This window comes from Panthera pardus, unplaced genomic scaffold, assembly GCF_024362965.1.
Source record: "Panthera pardus isolate Hobbes unplaced genomic scaffold, ASM2436296v1 HiC_scaffold_1, whole genome shotgun sequence".
Lineage (NCBI taxonomy): Eukaryota > Metazoa > Chordata > Mammalia > Carnivora > Felidae > Panthera > Panthera pardus.
The window spans coordinates 7,353,724-7,378,273 of record NW_026526654.1 but is presented as its reverse complement, the minus strand read 5'-3'; the positions used below and the strand labels follow the sequence as shown (position 1 = coordinate 7,378,273).

The 24,550-nt window shown below is 39.8% G+C and overlaps 1 protein-coding gene across 5 annotated transcripts in view; it reads right to left on the bottom strand.

Annotated features, from left to right (window-relative positions):
- The window catches only part of LOC128778199 (ankyrin repeat domain-containing protein 26-like), a 184,635-nt gene that overhangs the window by 123,792 nt on the left and 36,293 nt on the right, over window positions 1-24,550 (bottom strand). For all 5 annotated transcript variants that reach the window (XR_008423629.1, XM_053906783.1, XM_053906733.1 and 2 more), the window contains exon 7: window positions 15,749-15,821. Coding sequence is in view for 4 of the 5 variants with exons in the window: in XM_053906783.1 (XP_053762758.1) it covers window positions 15,749-15,821 (73 nt within the window). In the remaining variant the exon portion in view is untranslated. The remainder of the gene's footprint in view (window positions 1-15,748; window positions 15,822-24,550) is intronic.

Sequence of the window (24,550 nt, the reverse complement as noted above, 5' to 3'; positions counted from 1 at the left end):
ACCAAATGAGGTAAACAGGTAAATAGGGCTATAGGCTGTAGGCTGCAGGGTGAAGATGCCCAGAGGGGAGCTAATTAGCAAAAGAGAGGTGCCTTGTGGATCCTGAGGTAGCATCTGTCTTCTCCCCTAGACTAGCTAAGATAAACAGAGAAGCTGCCTCAGGTCAGCTGTTAACAACCATCTGCCAGGCACCAGGATTTTGTTTTATATTGACCCTAACACCTAACACCCTATATCTTGAAACCCCCTTTCCCTCATGCCCATGAGTTCATGTTCACAGATTGATTGTCTCTTTGTGCATGTCCATCACCATGTTTGGAAGCTTTCTGATCCTATTAAAAACAGAGCAAGGACCCTTAATCCGGGCTCATGTGTTCTCCGGGACATTAGCTGTCTCTCCCATTGTAATCCTGCATCCCGCTGCTGTCTTGCTAGACAAGCAAGAACCCTAGACCCAGAGTCTACAGACACATACTGAAGCAATACATAGATTGCTTTAGCTGGGAATATGTGTTTATATTCCTTCTCTTAGTTACTGCTTCTTTCTCATTTTATTGTTTATGGAAATGCAATTTATATTTAAGCCAATATATTAAAAAAAAAACAACCTGGAGATAATTATGTTTTTTAAGCAGTTTCTTTATGGTTATTCTGGTTCGTGAGGTCACATGGTACTTATATAGCTAAGTTAGTTTCCCAGTTCATATAGTATTTGGAAGACTGACACAGAAACTTTAAGGAAAACAAATCACAAGAATGTTTCCCTGAACTCCTATTTGTTAGATAGCAGAAATAATCTATTTCCAGACACAATTACTTATTTAGACAATTCCATTGTATGCACACTCTTGTTCTCTTGAGTGGAAAATCAGAATCGATCAGATAATTGCTAAAGAGAAAAAAAAAAACAAGAGTAACAGCAAGGCGGACCTCCTTCTCTTTTGGAGGTTGATCTTTCTCTCTTTCCAAAGTCAGGAACTCTACTTGTGACATGCCTATCTCATTCTTAAACCTTTGCATATCTTGATGTAATTCTTCACTTAGATGTACTTTAGATGCCGGAAAACTAGATGCTGAAGAAGAACTCACAATTTCTAATTCAGAATCAATACTTTTATAGTTATGAGTACTGTCATTATCTGCATATAATGGCTTCTGGAAAAAAGTCTTGTACTGGTTTTGTTTTCTCGTAAGTGTTTGTGACAGCAGAAATATCATGCTTTTTTGTTTGAACCATGTGTTTCATCACATCGCAGCAGGCAAGCCACAATTCAAAAAGTCTCTCTGAATCACTACACTGAGGTCTGATTTAAAATCGGTGGTCGTGCTCGCTTCGGCAGCACATATACAATCGGTGGTATTTTGGTCCATATTTTTTGCCATTAGCATGTCAAACTCTCTTGGCCTTCTTTCACTTTAAATGTAACTAGTGGGTTCCTTGCTTTTTTATTTTCTATATCATTTTAAAAATCCTCATTGTTGTTAAAAAGGTGCTCAATGTCTGGTTTGTTCTCATTTTCATAGTCTGATTTACTTTCTTTCTTTCTTTAATTTGAAATTTATTGTCAAATTGGTTTCCATACAACACCCAGTGTTCATCCCAACAGGTGCCCTCCTCAATGCCCATCACCCAGCCTCCCCTCCCTCCCATCCCCCATCAATCCTCAATTTATTATCAGTTTGTAAGAGTCTCTTATGGTTTGGCTCTCTCCCTCTTTAAGGTTGTTTTTTTTTTCTCACTTCCCCTCCCCCATGGTCTTCTGTTAAGTTTCTCAGGATCCACAAAAGAGTGAAAACATATGGTATCTATCTTTCTCTGTATGACTTATTTCACTTAGCATCACACTCTCCAGTTCCATCCACGTTGCTACAAAAGGCCATATTTCATTCTTTCTCATGGCCAAGTAAGTATTCCATTGTGTATATAAAGCACAATTTCTTTATCCATTCGTCGGGTGATGGACATTTAGACTCTTTCCATAAATTTGGTGATTGTTGAAAGTGCTGCTATAAACATTGGGGTACAAGTGCCCTTACGCATCAGCACTCCTGTATCCCTTGGGTAAATTCCTAGCAGTGCTACTGCTGGGTCATAGGTTAGGTCTATTTTTCATTTTTTGAGGAACCTCCACACTGTTTTCCAGAGTGGCTGCACCAGTTTGCATTCCCACCAACAGTGCAAGAGGGTTCTTGTTTCTCCACATCCTCCCCAGCATCCATAGTCTCCTGATTTGATCATTTAGCCACTCTTGACTGGTGTGAGGTGGTATCTCAGTGTGGTTTTGATTTATATGTCCCGGATGATTTGCTTTCATTTAAAGAAAGCTTAGAAGATGACTGGCAAGCATATTCTGGGGACCCAGAGTATGAATGAGAGAGAATGACATTTTCAAGACTAGGCTCTTTTTGTTCAGGAAATGCCTGAAATACTACCGAGACAGACACTCCAAATGCATCTTCTTCCTCACAGTCAAGTACAGTATTTGTCCAATTCGAAGGTATTTCCTTTCAGTTGGATCCTCCTTAGAGTGACCCTGTGGTGGTTCTTCTTCAAGATGAGTAAGAATGCTGTATTGTTAACAAATTTCACCAAACTTCAGCTTTCACTCACTGGTGATGAGTTTTAAGCTATTTTTCCAGTCTAATTTGCCTCATTTGATCCACATTTCCTCAAAGTTTTGCATAGAAGCATGTCTTAAATATAGAGATATATCATGCTCCCTGTCACATTCCTTATTCATTGCTGGTCCTTGAGCCATTTTTTGCAGTTGCAAAAACGGGTGGTTAATTTCCTTGTTTTGATTTTCACATGTCTTTTCTGCCAGGATACATGTTTGTAAAAACACCTTGTCCTTAAGTAATCAAGTACGGACAAAGAAAAATGAGAAAATAATTACAATTGTACTGTTAACTTTCTTCATCTATGTTTAGCTGTTCCCAAGTCACTGGATTGTAACTTCCTGTAAGAAGTGAAAACTAACTTGCCTTAGCCTAAGACAGAAGAAAAATATGAACTCATAAACTTAAGCTTGTCAGTTTTTGGAACTAAACAATTCATTACGTGTTAAATCGACCAAAAAATAAGTTAGATGATTTTTAATGTTACAAACCTTAAAAACTATTTAGCTTACCATCCCTTATAACGAGCACTAAAGTGTATTTGAGTACTTTTTAAAGATTAGTAACTAGAGAATTAGAAAACTTTAAATTATTAGCAGCCAAATCAATCAATATCAAAGAGAAAGAAATATGCTGGCAGTGTGAATCGGCTTAAGATTCTCTCTCTCACCCTGCCCTCACCTACCCACGTGCTCTGTCCTCACTCTCTCTCTCAAAAGTAAGAATTAATAGAAAAAGAAACCATAAGGAACAGAAAATACATTTACATGATGGTACTCTATTTATTGAAAAAATCTGTGTGTAAGTTGATTCCCACAGTACAAACCCACATGGTTCAAGGGTCAACTGTATACCTATATGATGTCTCCTCTAAGAGATTACCAGAACTTAACATAGTGTCAAATTAGAAAATCAAAAACCCATTCCTACTTTCCCATTCTTTTCTGGACACTACGACCATTTTATTGGCCTTCAGACATCTTCACATTTAAAACAAATATTCTTGGGGTGTCTGGGTGACTTAGTCGATTAGGCGCCCAACTTTGGCTCAGCTCATGTTCTCACAGTTCATGAGTTCAAGTCCTGCATTGGACTCTTTGCTCTCAGTGCAGAGCCTGCTTCGGATCTTCTGTCCCCCCACCCCACTCTCAACAAGATCCATGCTCTCACTGCAGAGCCTGATGGGGGTTAAGAACCCACGTACAGCAAAACATGACCTGAGCCAAATTCAAGTGTCGGACGCTTCACCTACTGAGCCACCCAGGCCCACATCTTTTCTTTCCTTTGCTTTCCCTTTCTTCTCTTTTCCCTTTTTTCTCTTTCTACTCTCCTCTTTCCTCTTCTCCCTTTGGAAACAGCCTAGTAGTCTCGAGTTGACATGGGTCAAAGCTAATCATATATCTACATATATATAGGTATATATAGATATATCTATATATTTTTTTTCCTTTGTTCCTCTGTTCTGGTTCTTTGTTTGTTTGATTGCGCATTTTCTGTATAATTTTCTAGATCTCCTTCTTCATTTTCCTCCCTCTCTTTCTGGATTAAGCCATATAGCTCCTTTGAGTCACTACCTGGTCTTTTTTTCCACTCCAGTCATTTCTCTTTTTGTTTGGGCTAAGGATTCTTCACCACCTTCTTCTCCTTGTTTCCAGGATTACTTCAACAAACAAATCAAAGCACACCTGGTGGAAGGCCCAAACTGCCACTCTAAGTAGCGAGAACAGCAGCCAAAGACGCACCAAAAGAGTGCACACAACACACTCCAAAACACATTTGTTCAACTGCCAGGCCCTGGACAGTATAGGAGCTCTTTTTAATATAGTAGTACTCGCAGGTGTGGGACAGAGAACAAGCTATTCAAACACATAAAGGGCAGGAATCTAGCCAAAACGACGAAATCAAAGAATTCTGCTCAAAAAAAATTCCGGGAAGAAAGGACAGCCAGTGAAGTGCTCAAAAGAGACAGAAACACTATGTGTGAGCACATTTTAGGAATGACACTCATAAGACGCATAGTTGCGCTTGAAACCACGCATAGAAGACAGCAGACAATCTACTGCTTCAGAGATCAAGGACCTAAGGAATCGTCACGATGAATGCTGAAAATGAAATGGCGTAAAGGAGATACAAAGTAAACTAGATGCAGTGACAGCAAGGATGGGAGAAGCAGCAGACAGAATCGGTGAAACAGAAGATACAATTGTGGACAAAGATGAAGCAGAGAAAGGAAAGGAAGGGAATGACTAGATCACGAGGCAGGTACTAGAGACCTACGTGATTCGGTGAGATGAAATATTAGCCACATCCTAGGAGTCCCAGAAGAAGAAGAGTGAGAGAAAGGGGCAGAAGGTTTGTTTGAACAACGTATAGCTGGGAGCTTCCCTCATCTGGAGAAGGAAACGGTCATCCAAGTCCTGGCGGCACAGAGAATTCCTTTCCAAATCAACAAACCCAGGTCAACACCACGACATGCCATAGCGAAACTGGAAAACTACAAAGATAAGGAGAGGACTCTGAAAGCAGCTAGGGACAAACGGGTCTTATTCGACAAGGGAAGACACATAAGGGTAGCAGCAGACCTGTCCAAAGAAACTTGGCAGGGCAGAAGGGAGGGGTAGCAAACGGTCAGTGTGCTGAATGGGAACATATGCGGCGAAGAATCCCTTCCCCAGCAAGGCTGTCATTTAGAATAGAAAGAGAGAGAAAGGCTTTCCCAGACAAACAAAACCTAATGGAGTTCATGACCACGAAACCAGCCCTGCAGGAGACCCTAAGGGGAGACTCTGTGAGTGGAAAGCAGCAGAGACTACAAAGGACCAGAGGCCTCACCAAAAGCATGAAACCTTCAGATAACACAATGACACTAAATCCATATCTTTAACTAATCACTCTGAGTGTGAATGGACTCAATGCCCCAATCAAAAGACACTGGGAATCAGAATGGATAAAACACAAAACAAAACCAAACAACAAGATCCATCTATATGTTGTCAACAAGACACTGATGTTATACCCCAGGACACCTCCAGATTCAAAGTGAAGCTATGGGGAACCACCTATCATGCTACTAGAAGTCAAAAGAAAGCTGGAGTCGCCACACTTCCACCAGAAAGACTAGATTTTAAACCAGAGACTGTAGTAGCAGATTCAGAAGGGCATTGGATCATAATTAAGGGGTCTATCCATCAAGAGGAGCTAACAATTGCAAATGTTTATGGCCCCAGAGTGAAACGCCCACACATATGAATCGATTAATCACAAACATGATTAAATGTATACATACAAATACCATGATTGTAGACGACATTAAGATTCCACTCATGGCAATAGGTGGATCATCAAGGCAGAAAATCAGTAAGGAAACACAGATCCAATGTGTCATTGGACCAGATGTATTCAGATATACATAGATATATATTGGCCTAATATATGCATTTATATACATGGATATCAACACCGATATATTGAGATCTTTTCATCCAACAGCAGTAGAACGCACATTCTTCTTAAGTGCACATAGAAGCTTCTCCAATATAGATCACATCCTGGGTCACAAAACAGCCCTCCACAAATATAAAAGGACTGATATCATACCATGCATATTTTCAGATCACAAGGCTCAGACACTTGGAATCAACAGCAAGAACAAAAACTGGAAAGCCTCAAAATGCTTGGAGGTTACAGAACTTCCTACTCAATAAAGAATGGGTCCACCAGGCGATTAAGGAAGAAATTAAAAACCATATGGAAGCAAATGAAAATGAAAACACGCAATCCAAACCCTTTAGGATGCAGCAAAGGCAGTCCTTAGAGGAAAATACATTGCAATCCAGGCCTATCTCCAGAAGCAATGATGGTCCCAAATACAGAAACTAACTTCACTCCTAAATGAACTAGAAACACAGCAGCAAAGAAAGCCCTACGTCAGCAGAAGAAGGGAAACAAAAAAGAGTAGAGCAGAAATAAATCCTATAGAATCCAAAAACAAGGTTGCACACATCAATCAATATAAGAGATGTGTTTTTTTTTAAATAAACAAAATTGATAACCCCCTAGCCACACTTCTCAAAAAGAAGAAAGAGAGGCCCAAACAGATAAAATCACAAATGAAAGACGAGAAATCACAACCAACACCACAGAAATACAACAAGGATCCGAGGATACTATTAAAAAGTATATGTCAACAACCTGGACAACCTGGAAGACATGGACAAATTCCTAGACACCCACACATTACCAAAAGCCAAATGGGAAGAAATAGAACACGTGAACAGACCCATAACCCGTGAAGACATTCAATCAGTTATTACAAATCTCCCAACAAATAAGAGTCCTGGGCAGGATGGCATCCCAGGGGAATTCTCCCAGACCTTTAAAGCAGAGTTAATCCTTCTTATTCTCAAGCTGTTCTAAAAAAATAGAAATGGAAGGAAAGCTTCTGGACTCCTTCTATGAAACCAGCATTACGTTGATTTCCAAAGCAGACAGAGACCCCACTAAAAAGCAGAATGACAGGCCAATGTCCCTGATGAACATGGATGCAAACCTTCTCAACAAGATACTAACAAATGTAATGCAACGGTATATTAAGAGTATGATTCGCCTGGATCAAGTGCAATTCATTCCTGGGCAGCAGGGCTGGTTCAATATTCACAAATCAATCAACATGACACATCCCATGAAGAGAAGAAAGGATAAGAACCATACGATCCTGTCAATAGATGCAGGGAATGCATTTGACAAAATACAGCACCTTTTCTTAATACAACCGTCAAGAAAATCAGACAGAAGGAATAGACCTTCAAACCCTAAAAGCCACATATGAACGGCCCACAGCTAAAGCCTCCTCCATGGAGAAACACTGAGAGCTTTTCCCCTGAGATCAGGAACATGAAAGGATTTCTACTCTCACCACTGTTGCTTAACATAATGTTGGAAGTCCTAGACTCAGACATCACACAACAAAATGAAATAAAAGGCATCCAAGTTGGCAAAGAAGAGGTCAAACATTCACAGTTGGCAGATGACACGATACTCTATGTGGACATCCTGAAAGCCTCCACCAAAAACTGCTAGAATGGACAGATGCATTCAGCAAAGCTACAGGATAAAAATCAATGCACCCAAATCGGTTGCATGTCTATACACCAGTCATGAAGCATTAGAAAGAGATATCAAGGAATCGATCCATTTACCACTGCACCAAACCATAAAATACCTAGCATTAAACCTAACCAAAGAGGTAAAAGATCTGTATGCTGAAAACTATAGACAACTTATGAAAGAAACTGAAGAACACACAAAGAACCCGGAAAATATCCCATGCTCATGGGTTGCAAGAACAAACATTGTTAAAATGTCAATACTACCCAAAGAAATCTGTACATTCAATGCAATCCCAATCAAAATAACAGCAGCATTCTTCACAGAACTAGAACAAACCATCCTAAACTTTGGAGAGAACCACAAAAGACCGAGAACAACCAAAGTAAGGTTGAAAAAGAAAACCAGAGTGGGGGAGGCATCACAATCCCGGACTTTAGCCTGAACTACAAAGCTGGACTCCTCAAACGCACAGTATTAGCTCCAAACAAGCACAGAGGCCAATGGAATAGAATAGAGAACCCAGAAATGGGCCCACAGATGTGTGGCCAACTAAGCTCCAACAAAGCAGGAAAGAGTAGCCAATGCAAAAAAGACAGTCTCTTTAGCTAATGGTGCTGGGAGAACTGGACAGCAACATGCACAAGAGTGAACCTGGACCACTTTCTTACACCTTACACAAACATAAACTCCAATGCATAAAAAAGCTAACCATGAGACGGGAAACCATCAAAATCCTAGAGGAGAAAACAGGCAACCACCTCTCTGACCTCGGCTGCAGCAATTACTTACTTGACATGTCTCCAAAGGCAAAGGAAATAAAAGCAAAAGTGAACTTTTGGGACCTCATCAAGATACAAAGCTGCCACACAGCAAAGGCAACAATCAACAACTTTAAAGGCAACCAACGGAATGGGAGAAGATATGTATTTGCAAATGGCATATCACATAAAGGGTTAGGATAAAAAAGTCTATAAAGAACTTGCCAAACTCAACACCCGGAAACCAAGTGAGCAAAGAAAGGGGCAGAGGACGTGAACAGACACTTTTCCAAAGGAGACATCCAGATGGCCAACGGACACATGCAAAGATGCTCAACATCACGCATCATCCAGGAAATACAAATCAAACCCCACTGGGATAACACCTCAATCAGTCAGAGTGTGGTGGTGAAATTCACAACTCTGGAAATAACAGATGTTGGCGACGATGTGGCGAAACGGGAACCCTCTTGCACTGTTGGTAGCAATGCAAATGGGGGCAGCCACTGTGGAAAATAGTGTGGAGGTTCCTCAAAAAATTAAAAATAGAATTACCCTACAACCCAGCAACAGCACTATTAGGCATTTATCCAAAGGATACAGGAGTGCTGATTTGTAAGGGCACATGTACCCCAGAGTTGATAGCAGTTCTATCAACAATCGCCAAATTATGGAAAGAGCCCAAATGTCCATCAACTGATGAATGGCTAAAGAAGACGTGGTGATCTATCTACAATGGAATAATACGACCTGGCCATGAAAAAGAATGGAATCTTGCCATTTGCAACACTGTGGAAGCAACTGGAAGGTATGATGCTAAATGAAATAAGTCGGTCAAGAGAAAGATATCGTATGTTTTCACTCATATGTGGAATTTGAAAACTTCACACAAGACCATAGGGGAAGGGAAAGAAAAAAAAAATGGTTACAAATACCTAGAGGGAGGCAAACCATATGACGCTCTTAAAAGACAGAGAACAAGCTGAGGGTTGATGGGGGTGGGGAGTTAAGGGGGTGGAAAAAAGGGATGGTGGGCATTGAGGAGGGCCCTGGGGTTATCTGGAAGTGATGAATTCGAGGAATCTACTCCCGAAGCCAAGACTACACTGTACACACTATATATTCCCTAACTGGACACTAAATTGTAAAATAATAAAAATAAAGAATAAATAAAGAATAATAATGAAAACAGGGGAGGGGCGCCTGGGTGGCTCAGTCAGTTAAGTCTCCGACTTTGCCTTACGTCATGAGCTCTTGGTTCATGAGTTCGACTCCGCATCAGTCTCTCTGCTGTCAGCACAGAGCCTGCTTTGGACCCTCTGTACCCTCTCCCTACCCCTCCCCTTCTCCTTCACTTTCTCTCTCTCAAAAATAAACACTAAAAATATTCTTAAGGAGTAAAAATAATACAATCACAAAAGCAGGGGAAAAAACATGAGTTTCAAGATTTCAACTCCCTATTTCAACAGTAGTTTTAAGGATGTAAAATATGTTTTTACTAATATACACAAATAGTCATTTCTGTAATGAATGGCATTAAGAGTCATAAAATGTTTTAACTGTGAAACACTAATTCAGGATTTTATAAGAATACTGCTTTTTAAAAATTAATCTTGGGACGCCTGGGTGGCTCAGTCAGTTGAACATCCAACTCTTAGTTTCAGCTCGAGTCATGATCCCAAGGCCGTGGGATCAAGCCCTGCGTCAGGTCCACAGGAAGCATGGAGTCGGCTTGCGATTCATATGCTCCCTCACTCTCTCTCAAGAATCAACATTAAAAAAAATAGTAAAACTAATAAAAAAGTTAATCTTAAGGGACAAGACTTAAAGTATAGAAGAGAAATACAGGATTACAGAATTTTGAGCCATTTTCCAGGACTACCACGATTTCTAAGAAAAATATAAAAACAGATTTTAAACTTCATATAGTTTTATTATTCCACTGGGAACAGCATATGAAGAACTCTAATTTCCTGTCTACACCATATAGGAAGGTGGTTAAGGACCCAAGAAGGAATCTAGCATTAAGCAACTAATATATTTATGATCATCCAATTTGAAGATTTTAAAGTCTTCCAATACATGTTTGATTATCAAGGAAGACTGAACATTCCCAGGAGGAAAGAAGATAGGGACCAAAAGAAAAAAATCAACTCAGCAGTCTTTCTCAGTTTTAGACATGAAAGAATTTACATGCTAAATTGAACAACTATGAATACTAAAGTTTCCCCTGAATAATATAAAATGTATCTTGCGGTGCCTGGGGGACTCATTCGGCTAAGCATCCGACTTCGGCTCAGGTCACGATCTCATGGTTCCTGAGCTTGAGCCCCGCGTGTCAGGCTCTGTGCTGACAGCTCAGAGCCTGAAGCCTGCTTCAGATTCTATGTCTCCCTCTCTCTCTGCTCTTCCCCCGCTCATGCTCCATCTCTCTCAAAAGTAAATAAATATTGTTTTAAAAATGTATCTATAGTCGGAACTCTTCAAAAAAGTAAAAATCACCTCCTACAACGAATTTTGCATACCCCCTTGGCAACCTTTCCTGCCTTATGATTCTGTCATGACAAAGAGTTCATATTAGACAAAAATCTATACATGTTGAGCTCATTCATTTGGTATGTGTGTATGTGTCTATTCTATGCAGATACTATTAAAAAAAGAGTGGCACCTGGGTGGCTCAGCTGGTTAAGCGTCCAACTTGATTTTGGCTCGTTATTCAAGCTCTGTGTTGGGTTTGACACTAGCAGCACAGAGCCTGCTTAGGATTCTCTCTCTCTCTCTCTCTCTCTCTCTCTCTGCCTCTGTCTTACTCTCTCTCTCTCTCAAAATACATAAACAGTTGAAAACTTAAAATTAAAAAAAGATAAATCAAAATGCAGAAAACATATTTCATATATTTTTTCTTTCAGAGTGTGGCAGATTAAGTGGCACCTGGGTGGCTCAGGCAGTTAAGCATCTTGATTTGGGCTCAGGTCGTCATCTCCCAAACCGGTTTGTGAGTCTGAGCTATGGGTCGAGCTCTGTGCTGACAATGAAGAGCCTGTTTGGGATTCTCTCTGTCTCTCCCCTCTCTCCCTGTCCCTACCCTGCTTGCTCTCTCTCTCAAAATAAATAAATAAGCTAAAAAACAAAAAACAAATTCAGTGTTGCAGCTTCAAATTTAGTTTTTCATTTCACGGATAAAGAACCTTATTTACATCACCAGAAATTTTATTTAATGAAAAGAATAAATGATTATTTCCTCTCTTTCTACTCAAAAACACCTAAAATATACCAAGATTATACCACACGGTAAGTTACCTTAGAAACCCCAAGAAAGACAATAGCCAAAAAGTGAAAATTCGCAATCAACCTGGTATGGACTAAAACAGATTTCACTTTGCATTCCTTAGAAACACAGGTTTTGCTAAACTAAATCTAGGATATCACCTTTATTAAACTGAAAGGCAAGGGCAAAAATTTCTTTCGGTTCTTCACAGAAATCAGCTGTAAGTCATTCGGAAAAGTCTAAGCATTTTTTTGGTTGTTACCCGGCTTTTTTTTCTTAATTTGCACTTAAAATATTTCCTCCCACATTTTATAATTTAAAGAGCATCTGCTCTGCCTTAATCCCACTATTGCTGCTGTGATTTTATGATACTTTCTCTCAACTCTTCATACTTTAAGTTCATCTCGCCCTTCTAAAATGAATTCTTCCACTTCACCCCCCTCCTCATCTTCATATGCATCTAGCTATTCTTTCCAGCTGCCTTCTCCTTCTTTGCTTCCGTAAAGACATACCCGAGAATTGTCTACTCCCACCAAACTTTCTAAATTTCAATCCTGTACCTTCCTCTCTGTTGTCATTACACTGATTTCTATTATGATCTTGAGGACTTCCATTTCTTCCTAAGATCCTTTTCATCATTATAAGGAGCAAGAGGATGGTACGGGGTGGGGCAGTATAAAACAAAACAACTTACCTTTGCAAGACCAAGGACATCTACCGTTTTGAGAGAAGGTTTCAGAAGAGATTTAGATGATGGTAAAACAGGAAGAGGATCGCCATAAACTCTGACTGGTGTTTTGGAAAGAGTTTCAGCCATATCTTTATTTTCAGAATCAGGATTGTTGTCCTCAGATAAGGTTCCATCTTCTGGTTTCATAGTGCCACGTTTTGGTCTCACTTAGTAGAAAACAAAGTAAAGAGGACATGAAAATATCTGTAACTTCAAATTAGTGAATAACACAAGAATGGACAAGAATTAGTGAATCATACAAGTCTTCCAATAGCTTACTGTTTTTAATGAATTGCCAAGAAGAATGCAGGAGCTTTGCTATGCGTGATTTTGGGACATTCTAGAAAAGAATTAATAGCTTTAAGGATTACAAGAATCCAATTTGATAAAATCATTGTAATATTCACCATTACCAAATGAGCACCATTACACAAGGAACACAGGCTTTGGAATCATTCAAATGTAGATTCACATCTCAGTTATGCCGTTTACTATTTATTACCAGTCTCCATTTCCTTATGTGGTGAGGATTACAAGAGATCTCATAGGTAGTCCCAAATGTTATTCGCCGTACCTGTAACTGATTAATATCGGGTAAATACTTTACCAAAGTAACCTCAGATAAACAATGAACCCTAGGTAATTGAAAGCATGTTGAAAAAACTAACACTAAGAAATTTAAATATGTTATCTTGTGAAGTGTTTGCATGATTTAGACTGGCATGAACTATCTCTTGTAAGAGAAAATATACAAACGTACTCTTCAGTAGTATCTTATGTCGGTAAGTTGGAATTGCAAACAGTTTAAGTGGCTTCTGTTTCTCAAAACACTAAAGACAAATATGACTATTTAAATGTAGTTCCTTCTGGGACGCCTGGGTGGCTCACTCAGTTAAGTGACCAACTTTTCATGTCAGCTCAGGTCATGAACTCACGGTTAGTGGGGTTCAACCCACACATCGGGCTCTGTGCTGACAGCGAGGAACCTGCTTGAAATTCCCTCCTTTCCTCTCTGTCTGCCCCTCCCTACTAGCGCTTGCTCATTCTCTCTCTCTCTCCCTCCCTTTCCAAGAGAAATACAAACACTATAAAAATATTTTGCTCAGCTCCTTCCAAGAAAGAGAAAAAAGAATAATAAACCTTGTGGGGCAATGATTCATGGATGAAAACCACACACAGACAGTAGAATTCCATAACCAATATGTTGACAATGGAGTTGACAGAAAGTGATGTACTAAAAGAACAGACACTAAACAAATGTTTTCTGCAAGGAAATATTAGGGTAGGGGTAAACCATTAAAAAAGAGCATGGTGGTGGGAACACGTAGGTGGCTCAGTCAGTGCAGCGTCCAACTTCAGCTCATGAGTCATGGTCTCACAGTTTGTGGGTTTCAGCCCCACATTGAGCTCTGTGTTGACAGCTCGGAGCCTGGAGCCTGCTTTGGATTCTGTGTCTCCCTCTGTCTCTGACCCTACCCCGCTTGCACTCTGTCTCTCTCGTGCGCTCCAAAATAAATAAACTCAAAAACATCAAAAATATCTTTAAAAGCATGGGGGGAGAAGAGGAAAAAAGGAAAAAAAAAATGAGACATGACCAACCAATGAAGCATGAGCTTAAGACAAGGAAGAAAAGCAGAAATGTAAGAAAAATAAGATAAGTGGAAACAACATACATTTTTCAACAGGTACATAAGTAGGATTGGGAATATAGTATGAACAATAGTCTCTTTTAAACCTTTGAAAGATATATATATATATATATATATATATATATATATATATATATAACCTATACGTAAAACAGAGGCTTTGATTCACAGTATATCCCTAATAATACGGACTTTTACCACACTACAGTTATCTGGTTATAAGTACTGTAATAAAGAATTTAATTTTTTTCAGTATAAAATAAATTGTTCAATTAGTGGCATCTATCACTTCCTAAAAGCTATAAATTATTACTAGACTAACAAAAGAACAGAAAAAGAGAGGTTCCTAACACATCAACTTTCACTATGGAGAAAGAATTGGGAATGAGAATTCTAGGAAGAAATGGGAACCTTCAAAGGGTGTATGTAATGGGACACAGATGGGGTTAAACAAACAAAGGCTGAGGACTTTTTCTCTGCAATTCTAAGCTCACAATGGGAGGATACTAAAAATATACTGTAACCTTCTTTCTTATGTAACTCCTGATTTCCTCAATAGAATTCATTTGCGTGTATACATGTTAAACACTAAAACGGAATATAAACTGAAGCCTGACTTTTTAAATTCACATATTTAATTGTGATATATCAGGCGCATTTTGTTACTTTTCCAACTCCATTCTACGGAATTCCATTTCCCTACTCATTTATTCACATTCAAAAACTATGACATTGTTTCTTCCAAGCAAGACTTTATTCTAGGAGCTCCAGGAGTCAAACAACTGTGTTTCCTAACCTGCAGTAGCTTATGATTTAGGGGCTTTGAAATGAATATTTAAATAAGTATCAGATGTCTGAAACTTTAAATTTTAGAATCTGACACAAGGACTAGGAGGAGATAGTTTTCAAAGCTACAGTATGAAAGATTTCTGAAATTAGAAATTTGACAACTTGGCTATGAAGAGCCTCTGCTCATAGAGCTACTCTTTTCAGCAAAATACGTATTCTTCGGGGAGATGCACCATTTTACCTTACTCTTCATGGAGTTATTTCAAAACTACAGGGGAACACTTTTGTAACGTAAATGTTGAGAAATAATGTAAACACCTAAATTTCTACATTTTCTAATATGATTTTAGTCTAAATGTAGAACAAAGGATAGAGCCAAAGGAAAATCCTGTATCTCACCAAAATTAAACTTCCCTGGGGCAGGGGGCAACCTACAATAGATACTTGGACCCAATCAGGTTTCATTTAGGCATGAGTATTATCAGTCATGTTACTATCACAGTAAGAATCCTTATCCTTAACCAAATGTCACATTTCCTCCAGTATGGGAAAGCTTTTCCTAATATAATTTGATGGTCATTATATATTTTCCAGCCCATTCTTTTATCAGCCTCCACCTGTAGGATTTACCAAAGTACAACAAAAGAAAAGAAAACACAGCAAAACATTCAACGCATCATGTATCTGTAAAGTGGTTTTTTTCTTGCTAACTTTCCATGACACACATAAAATGATGATACACAGGCTCCTCTTAAATTGTCAGAGTAAATAAGGGAGAAAACTCAATTCAGAGCAGGAAAGTGAGTTTCCCAGGAGAGTACTTTACCTTGGTACCAAAATGTAAGACTTGGCTAGATGATGTAGGCCATGAATCATCAGGACCAGGTTTGTCAGAAAGCCTTTAGAGCAAAAATATACAACAAAAACATGTTCATTTATTTTAAAAGAAAATTTAAAAAGTTAAGTGAAAGGTCACCTATCTGTGTATTAAACCACGATTCTTGGTATCATTAAAAGTTGGCCTCTGGTTTTTTCATTAAGTTTTATTTTAATTCCAGTAATAATAGCATCAAGTGTTATATTAGTTTATTAATATAGTGATTCACCAACTCCATACTCACCCCGTGCTCATCATGACAAGGGCACTCTTTCATCCCCATCACCTCTTTCAGCCGTTACACCACTAACCTCCTCTCTGGGAACCATCTGTTTGTTCTCGGCAGTTAAGAGCCTATTTCTTGATTTGTCTCTCCCTTTTTTTTCTCCCTTTGCTCATTTCTTGTTTCTTAAGTGCTCATGATTAGCATCACATGGTATTTGTCTTTCCCTGATTTTCCTTAACATACTACTCTCAGTCTCCATCCAGGGCTTGAAATGGCAAGATTTCATTGTTTCATGGTTGAGTAATATTCCACTGTGTGTGTGTGTGTGTGTGTGTGTGTGTGTGTATACATATCCACACATATACATACATATAGGACTTCTCCTTCATTCACTCATTTGTCCATGGACGCTTGCACTGGCTATTGGAAATAATGCTGCAATAAACACAGAGGTGCATGTGTCCCATGGAATTTGTGTTTTTGTATTATCTTGGGTAGTATCCAGTAGTTACTGGATCATAGGAGAGTTCTGTTATTAATTTTTTGAGAAACCTCCATACTGTTTTCCACAGGGGCCGCATTTGCATTTTCACCAACAGTGCAAGAGGTTTCCTTTGTCTCCACATCCTCGCAACACTTGCTTCTTGTGTCTTGGAGTGTAGTCATTCTGACAGGTGTGATGTGATATCTCGTTGTTCTTTTGGGGAGTTTTTCATGTGTCTGTTGACCAAATGTATATTGTCTTTGGAAAAATGTCTGGTTATGTCTTCTGCTCATTTTTAAACTGGGCTTTTTTGGAGGGGAGGATACTTACTCGTATCAATTTTTTATCGTTTCTGGATACTAACCCTTTACTGGATTTGCAAAACATTTCCAAATTTGTTCTCCCATCCCAGAGGATGCCTTTTAGTTTTGATGGTTTCCTTCACTGTGCAAAAGCTTTGTAGGTTAATGTAGTCCCCATAGTTTATTCTTGCTTTATTTCCCTTGGCTCAGGAGAAATAACTAGTAAAATGTTGCTACAGCCAAAGTCAGAGAAATGACGGCCTGTGCTCTCTTCAAGGATTTTTTTTTTTTTTATGGTTTCAAGTCTCACACGTAGGTCTGTAATTCATTTTGAGGTTATTTGTGTGTATGGTACAGAAATTGGCTCAGGTTCATTCTTTGGAATGTGGCTTGTCCGATTTACCCAACACCATTTGGTGAAGAGACTGCCTTTTCCCCACTGGATAGTCTTTCCTGTTTGTGGAAGATGAACTGACCATACACTGGTGGATTTATGTCTGGGTTTGCGGTTCTAGTCCACTGAGCTAGGAGGCTATTTTGTACGCCAGTACCCACCATACTGTTTGGATTACTACAGCTTTGGAATACAACTTGAAAGCTGAGATTGCAATACCTCCAGTTTTCCTCTTTTGCAATACTGCTTTGGCCATTCAAGGTCTTTTGTGGTTCTATACAACGTTTAGGATTGTTTGTCTAGCTCTGTGACAAATGCTGTTGGTATGTTGACAGGGATTGCATGACATCTGTAGATGGCTTTGGGTAGTGTAGACACTTTAAAAATATGTATTCTTCCCATCTGTGAGCATCGGATGTCTTTCTCTTTCTTTCCGTCACCTTCAATTTCTTTCATCAGTGTTTTACGGTTTCCAGAGTACAGGTCTTTCACAATTTGGACCCTGTTTTAAAAAAGCTTTCAGTTCTCTATTTTGCCTCCACCTCTGCTAACCTGTGAAATCTCCAGGAAAGACCCAGTCTGAGTTTCCATAACCAAATGTGACAGGCAGGGAATGCTCTGAAATGGTTCAAAATTAAATGTATAAACGTTACCACAATGACTTCTCACCTCACATCTGTCAGAATGGCTCAGTTTCAACACACAGGAAACAACAAGGGTTGCTCAGGGTGTGGAGAAAAAACAACCCTTGTGTACCGGTCATGGGATGTAAATTGGTATCGCCACGGTGAAAGCCAGTATGGAGGGGCCTCAACAAATTAAAAACACAGATACCATAGGATCCAGTGATTCCACTACTGGGTATTTATTTACCCAAGGGAATAGGAAATACTAATTTGAAAAGATATATGCACCCCTATCTTTATTATAGCATTGTTTACAATAGACAAGATATGGAAGCAATCCAAGTGTCCACCAATACATGAAGAGACCACACACACACAAGCACATACACACACACACGCACACACACACACACACACACACACACACACACAATGGAATATTACGCCACTATAAAAGAGAATGAGATCTTGCCATCAGCAACATGATGGATATACCTAGATGGTTTGAGGCTAAGTGAAATAAGTCAGACAGAAAAAGACAAATCCTATATGATTTCACTTCTGTGTAGAATCTAAAAGGGGGAATAAATGAACAAACAGAGCAAAAGCAGAAACAGACCCATACATGCAGAGATTTGACTCTTGCCAGAAGGGAGGGGAGGTGGGGGGATGGACAAAATGGGTGAAGGGGAGAGGGAAGTTCAGGGTTCCAGTTATAGAATGAATAAATCACAAGGCTCAAAGGTACAGCATAGGGAATCTAGTCAGTGGTATCGTAATAGCATCATACATTAACAGATGGGAGCTACGCTTATGGCGATCAGGGTGAAACATCTAGAGTTGTTGCATCACATATTACCTTGTGTGTCAGGTAGATCTCCGTTTAAGGAAACATATCAAAGTTTAGGTTTCTATGTTATGAGTGGTAGGACTAACTAGAGGTTGAAAGATTCAGAGTTCCCAAGGCCAACTTTGTTCCCACACTGGTCTTGCCTTATTTAGGTCCATAATAACTAGCAAGACATTCCAAGCCTTCAGGGGCATTCAGCTACCCAAGGAGGGAGACTGCGATCAAAATGGTCCTGGTCGTTGTGCCTCTATTTCTCTATACACTGTCTGAATATTTTCTTCCCTATGAGCTCCCTACATCACTCCTACATCACTCTTCGGCACGGTTCTGTGGCATTCCCCACCCTTTCAATCTTTAGCCTATGAAGCCATACACTCCTACAACAAGGATTGGCTCAAGTGACCTAGGGTAGGAGCCATGTCCTGCTCCTGGAGAACAAGCGAATTGGGAGTCTCAGTCATCCACACAGTCACCTCAACATAGGCATGTTATCACCGATCCAGATGAAGCTCCCTTACTGATTTGACAAGTCAGTCCTACCCCTGCCCAGCCCTACAAGTACATGGGAAGGGCATCACAGATTTAGGAAAAGAGGTGGAGTGAGGAGACAGCTTGCCTTGGGCCATACATCTCTGATGTTCGGAATCTCCACCACCCACCCCCAATTCCTTGAGAGGATCTAAGCCATCCTCCCTCAGTTGGGGTGGAAGTAGGGGATATCTTATTTCTATTTGCTGTAAACAGACTCTTCCCAGCAGCTCAAATGATTTTTAATCTCTCTCATCAGAAAATCTGAGGTATGCTCGCATCCTCAATGAAACCAACACACACAAAAGCAGAAACCTGGTCACGACCCTCTTGAACACTCTATTTGAATATGCCTTTCTAAACAACTCCCCGAATCCTGGGTCCTTCATTCCTGTCATTCACCTTTATCTCACTTGGCATAAACCCCCATATTCTGACATCTTTTCTCAATCTCTGATTCCTAACCAACTCAGTGTTGTTCTCCTTGAAACCTGGTCTCCTCTGCTAATTCGATTCTTACCCTCCTTCATTGTATTCATTAGACCCACTCCCCAGCTTTCTATTATTAAAACAGTTGCCTCCAAGATGAAGACAAAAAAGAAGGAAGAAAGGAAAGAAAGAAAGAAAACCAGAATTTAAATCTCATTTCTGTCACTTATCATATCCAAATAGGTCACTTCAATCTCTTTTGAGTTTCAAATTCTCCAGGGAAACAACCATTGGGCAAGGAGGTGAAACATAGGTTGACGTACCAGAGGGTGTTTCGAGGAATTAACCTCTGAGGTTCCCTAAATCTTGAGACTCTCAGTGCTTTTGATTTGGCCTCTGGAAAAATGGAGAATCCTTAGCTGGCAGAAGTGGGAAAATTATTGGAAAAAAAAAAAAAAAAGAAAGAAATACCAAGGAAACCAGAGAAGAAAGTCAAAAGGCAAAAACACAGTACAAAAAAGTCATGGGGGGAAAAAAAACTCCAAAAAAACCCAAAAAGCTTCCTAGAACTAGACAAGGGTACTAGCCCAAAGGGAAACCAGCCGGGGAACTTAGGCAACAGAGAATCATATAGCAATATCCTCGAAATAGAGGCTGAATTTAATTAATGTAACATAGTCTACAACTAGATATCCTTCCCTTACAGAAAACTCATTTGTCTCAAGAAGAGGGGATACCACTACATCTAAGGAGCTGCCTGACGACATCTTGCTTATTATGTAAAAGCCTTGACACCATGGCCATAGCTGGCATCCACCCTAAAATCTCGGACGGTAAAAACAAGGGACTAGTTACCACTGCACTAATGACTTTTGTTAGCACTAGTGGTCAAATATATGAGGCCCAATGCTTGGACTAATCTGGGTTCTCAAGAAAACCCTCAATTCGGGTTCCGACACCATTACCTTTGACATTCTGAGTTGATCTGCCCTAGGATCTGTATCTTCATCTCAGTGCTGCTGAGGAACCAGAGAATGGATGTGGAAGCTTCACGGGCTGATGGGCAAAGCCCAACAGCTACCCATTAACTATGGAATCATGGTCGAGTCTTCAACCTCCCTGAACCATAGTTGCGAAAGTAATAAAAAGTAGGCTACAATAACACAGCTACTTTGCAAAGCTATACAATGACTATATAACTGAACAGATGTTACCCATAGGATATAGTGTCTAGTCCAGGGTAGAACACGCAACAACTGCTTTTGTTCTCTGCGTTCCCTTAGGAGACACATAATTTTCAATTCATTCATTCCCTTTCCTTTCCTTTCATTATCCGTTTCATTTCATTTCATTCCTTTATACTTTGAGAGTGAGTGCACACAGAAATCGGGAAAGATGTCCCAAGGAGGCTGTCAGCGCAAAACCCGACGTGGGGCTTGAACTCACAAACCTGAGTTGAAATCAAGAGTCACACCCTTAACCGACTGAGCCACCCGGGTACCCCAGCAAATGTCATTTTTACAAATCCATAAAAATCCTACCTGGTTACAGAGTCTCCCTCAGCCTTCTCATCTGATCCTAAAGAAGAAAGCAAAATACATGTTAAATCAACAATCGAAAAATAGAGGAAATTACAAGTGTACGGCTTATGATTTGTTAAAAAGTATTGCTTTGGGACCACAGCTGGAAACCACACTACACTGAATGGTAATTATACCATTCGTAGGCTTAAAGCACTAAGAAATCTTACTTTCTCCTCTATATTGACCAAAAGCAAGAATGGGTTTTATCAGAATTTGACAGCTACAGGTGAACTGATGTTTACAATGGCCATCACTGACCGACTCTATGGCACTGGAGGAAACTGGTATCGTTAGGAGAATGATTATCATGAGCTGACAATGTCAGACTGAAACTAGCATGATTTTTCTGGACTTCCACTACTAGAGGAGTTGAAAGAGAGTACCTTTAGTTTGCTGTAACACGGCAGAACTTCCCCAGCTCTTCAGCAGACACTCTTCAGTTTTAGGAGGAAACACCCCCTCACAAAGTGTGCTCTATAGCTACTGTACTTTGCAGCATGGCCAAACCATAGCAAGCAGACGCTCCGTGGCCTTATTTCCAATGGCAAGGTAACAAGGAAAGATTTGGCATTCCAGTTTGATAAAGTTCTAACCTCTGGAGACTGTCTCCTTCCATTGCTAGAGAGTCTATCTAGACCCACCGCACATCACAGAGGAGGAGGATCCCAATGTGAGTGCTGTGTAGTGGTTCATGATGTCATTTTTCTCAACCCTCCCCATTAGGTGACACACATCTAGAGAAATCATACTTTTTTTCATGGAAGGCAGAGGTCATCAGATCCTCTACTGATGAGCAACTAAACAAAACAAAGGGCAAAGAATATCTTGAACGCCTACATTCAATTACCAGGATATTTTCACTTTCTAAACATTCAAAGACATCCACTCTATGATTCTAACTATATGACACCTGGAAAGAGCAAGGCTATGGAGCTAAGGGTTGGGGTCAATGTAGGGAGAAACGGGCACAGCACAGAGGACTTTTAAGGCAGTGGAACTCTTTCACACGATACCACAAAGGTGGACTCACATCATTACACATTTGTTAAAACTCATAGAATGTATAACACCAAGGCTGAACGTTAATGCAAATTAGAGACTTGGTCTCAAAATGAAGAGTCCGTGTCCATAGAAAATGCACCACTGTTGTCAGGGTGCCTGGGTGGCTCAGTTGGTTCAGCGTCCAACTCTGGATGTGAGCTCAGGTCATGATCTCACCGTTCATGGGATCAAGTCCTGCATCAGGCTCTGTGCTGACAGCACAGGATTTTTTCCCCCCTCTCCCTCTGCCCCTTGGCTGCTCACACGCATGCATGCTCTCTCGCTCAAAACTAAACCAAGGAACTGAAAAAAAATAATCCTACTAAAAACGGACCACTGTCGTGCAAGATGTTAACAACAGGGGAGGCTAGGCGTGTACGGGAGCATGGTATGGTATATGCAGACTCTCTGTACTTCCTATTATATTTTGCTGTGAACTTAAAACTGATGAAAAAATCAGGCTTATTAAATGTATGAAACAACAAAAGCAACAAAATATGGTATCCATTGTAGCTACTCTTAGCATATACTAACTCACGATACAGTCCTCTTGAACATTAAAATAGAGATCAAAGTAACACAAAAGGGGTACTGTCTCCCATTTGGAAGTATATGAAAATACATAAACAAAACACAAAAATACAACAGTTATTTGTATACGTAGGCAAGAAAACAATTGATGAATATGACCCAAAATCTTATACCTATAAACAGGGGTTCAGCACCATAGGAATCACACCTGGGTTTTCCATATAATTAAGAGATTTTCATTCTCATTTTAAATCAAAAATCATCATGTTGATCATACCTAAGAATCATAATGAAAGGTTAATCCCATAAAAAAAGATTATAATGACCTAATATGGCCCTCCCTAGTAATTTTTGTACAAATACCCACTTCATATGGATGATGAAACTGAAAGCAGTACCATGGTAACCATCATGTTACTTGCTAGTAAAATAAAATTTGAAGACACCACCAAAAATGACGTCAGGGCTATAATTCCTATGCAGAACAGATTTCATCCAGCAGGCCAAAGATGGCTACCCTCAGAACATCCTACTTGAATGACTGGCCCTTGGTGGTTCCCTGGGATCTTGGATTTAAGGAGGGTTCCCACCATTCCCTAGCTGCTTAAGAGTGGTTCACTGTGCCTAAGTGCTGGTACAATCAATGTGCTTAAGGCTGTACACTTGATTTCCTTGGTGGAAACCTGGAATTTTGGGACATGCTAAGGAGAAGATGCCTATGTGGTTAGCATTTGATGAAAACCTCGGGCACTGAGTATCCATAAGCCTCGTACTGGCAGGCAACATTTCACTTGTGCTGTCCTAATTTCATGCTGGAGGAATTTAGCACATCCTGCTAACTCCATAGAGAAAGGATTCCTGGAAGCCTGCGCTTGGTTTCCTCTGGCCTTCACCCCATGCACCATTGCTCGGTGCTGATTGGCCTTACTTGCCTGTCCCCATACCAATCCACATGCATGGCTACAACTATATGCTGAGTCCTGTGAGCTCTTCTAGTGAATAATCAAATCTGGGTGTCATTGGGATGCCTCTAACACAACTGCATTATATGAAATTTTATTATTTGGGTTGATGTCTTACACGTGGTTACAGTCAGAAGGTCATGTCACAGAATACCTTTCCTGGAATCTCTTTTCTTTGTATTGGCCTTGAAAATTCCTACATCCCTATAGATCCATTTGAAGAAAGGTTTAAAAGGAATAGATGAAATCATGATGTCAGAAATTGTGAAACAAGCAACAATCTTATTTTACTCCGAAAAAAAAAAAAAATAGACAGAGAGAGAGAGAGAGAGAGAGAGCGAACCCTGGTGATTGCCCCTATGTTCTACCATATAAAAGTTCTCTGAAATATGAAAAATCAGTTAATTTTCTCCAACTAACTAGGACTTAGTCCATTTTTCTGGCAGGTAGGAATCAAAGAAGTACCAGGGATCATTCTACAACAATCAGAACTATCAGACAGAATATGAAAGCATACTACTGATTATAGTGTTTTTTTGTTTCTTTTCCTTATTTTCCTAGAACATTAAAAATATAGTTCACCTATTAAAGGCAGTTATTGCCAAAATAATCAAAAGTCACAAATACGGCATCCAAAATGTCAGATGAGTTATCTTGATGTCTCCCTATCTGACCCTCCTTCCAATTCTCTTATTTTGCCCTAATTGATTCTACCGTATGAAGTACCCCCATTTTATATGGCATTAACGTATATACATTTATCGCTGACTACAAATGCTTATGTTCATCCATGGT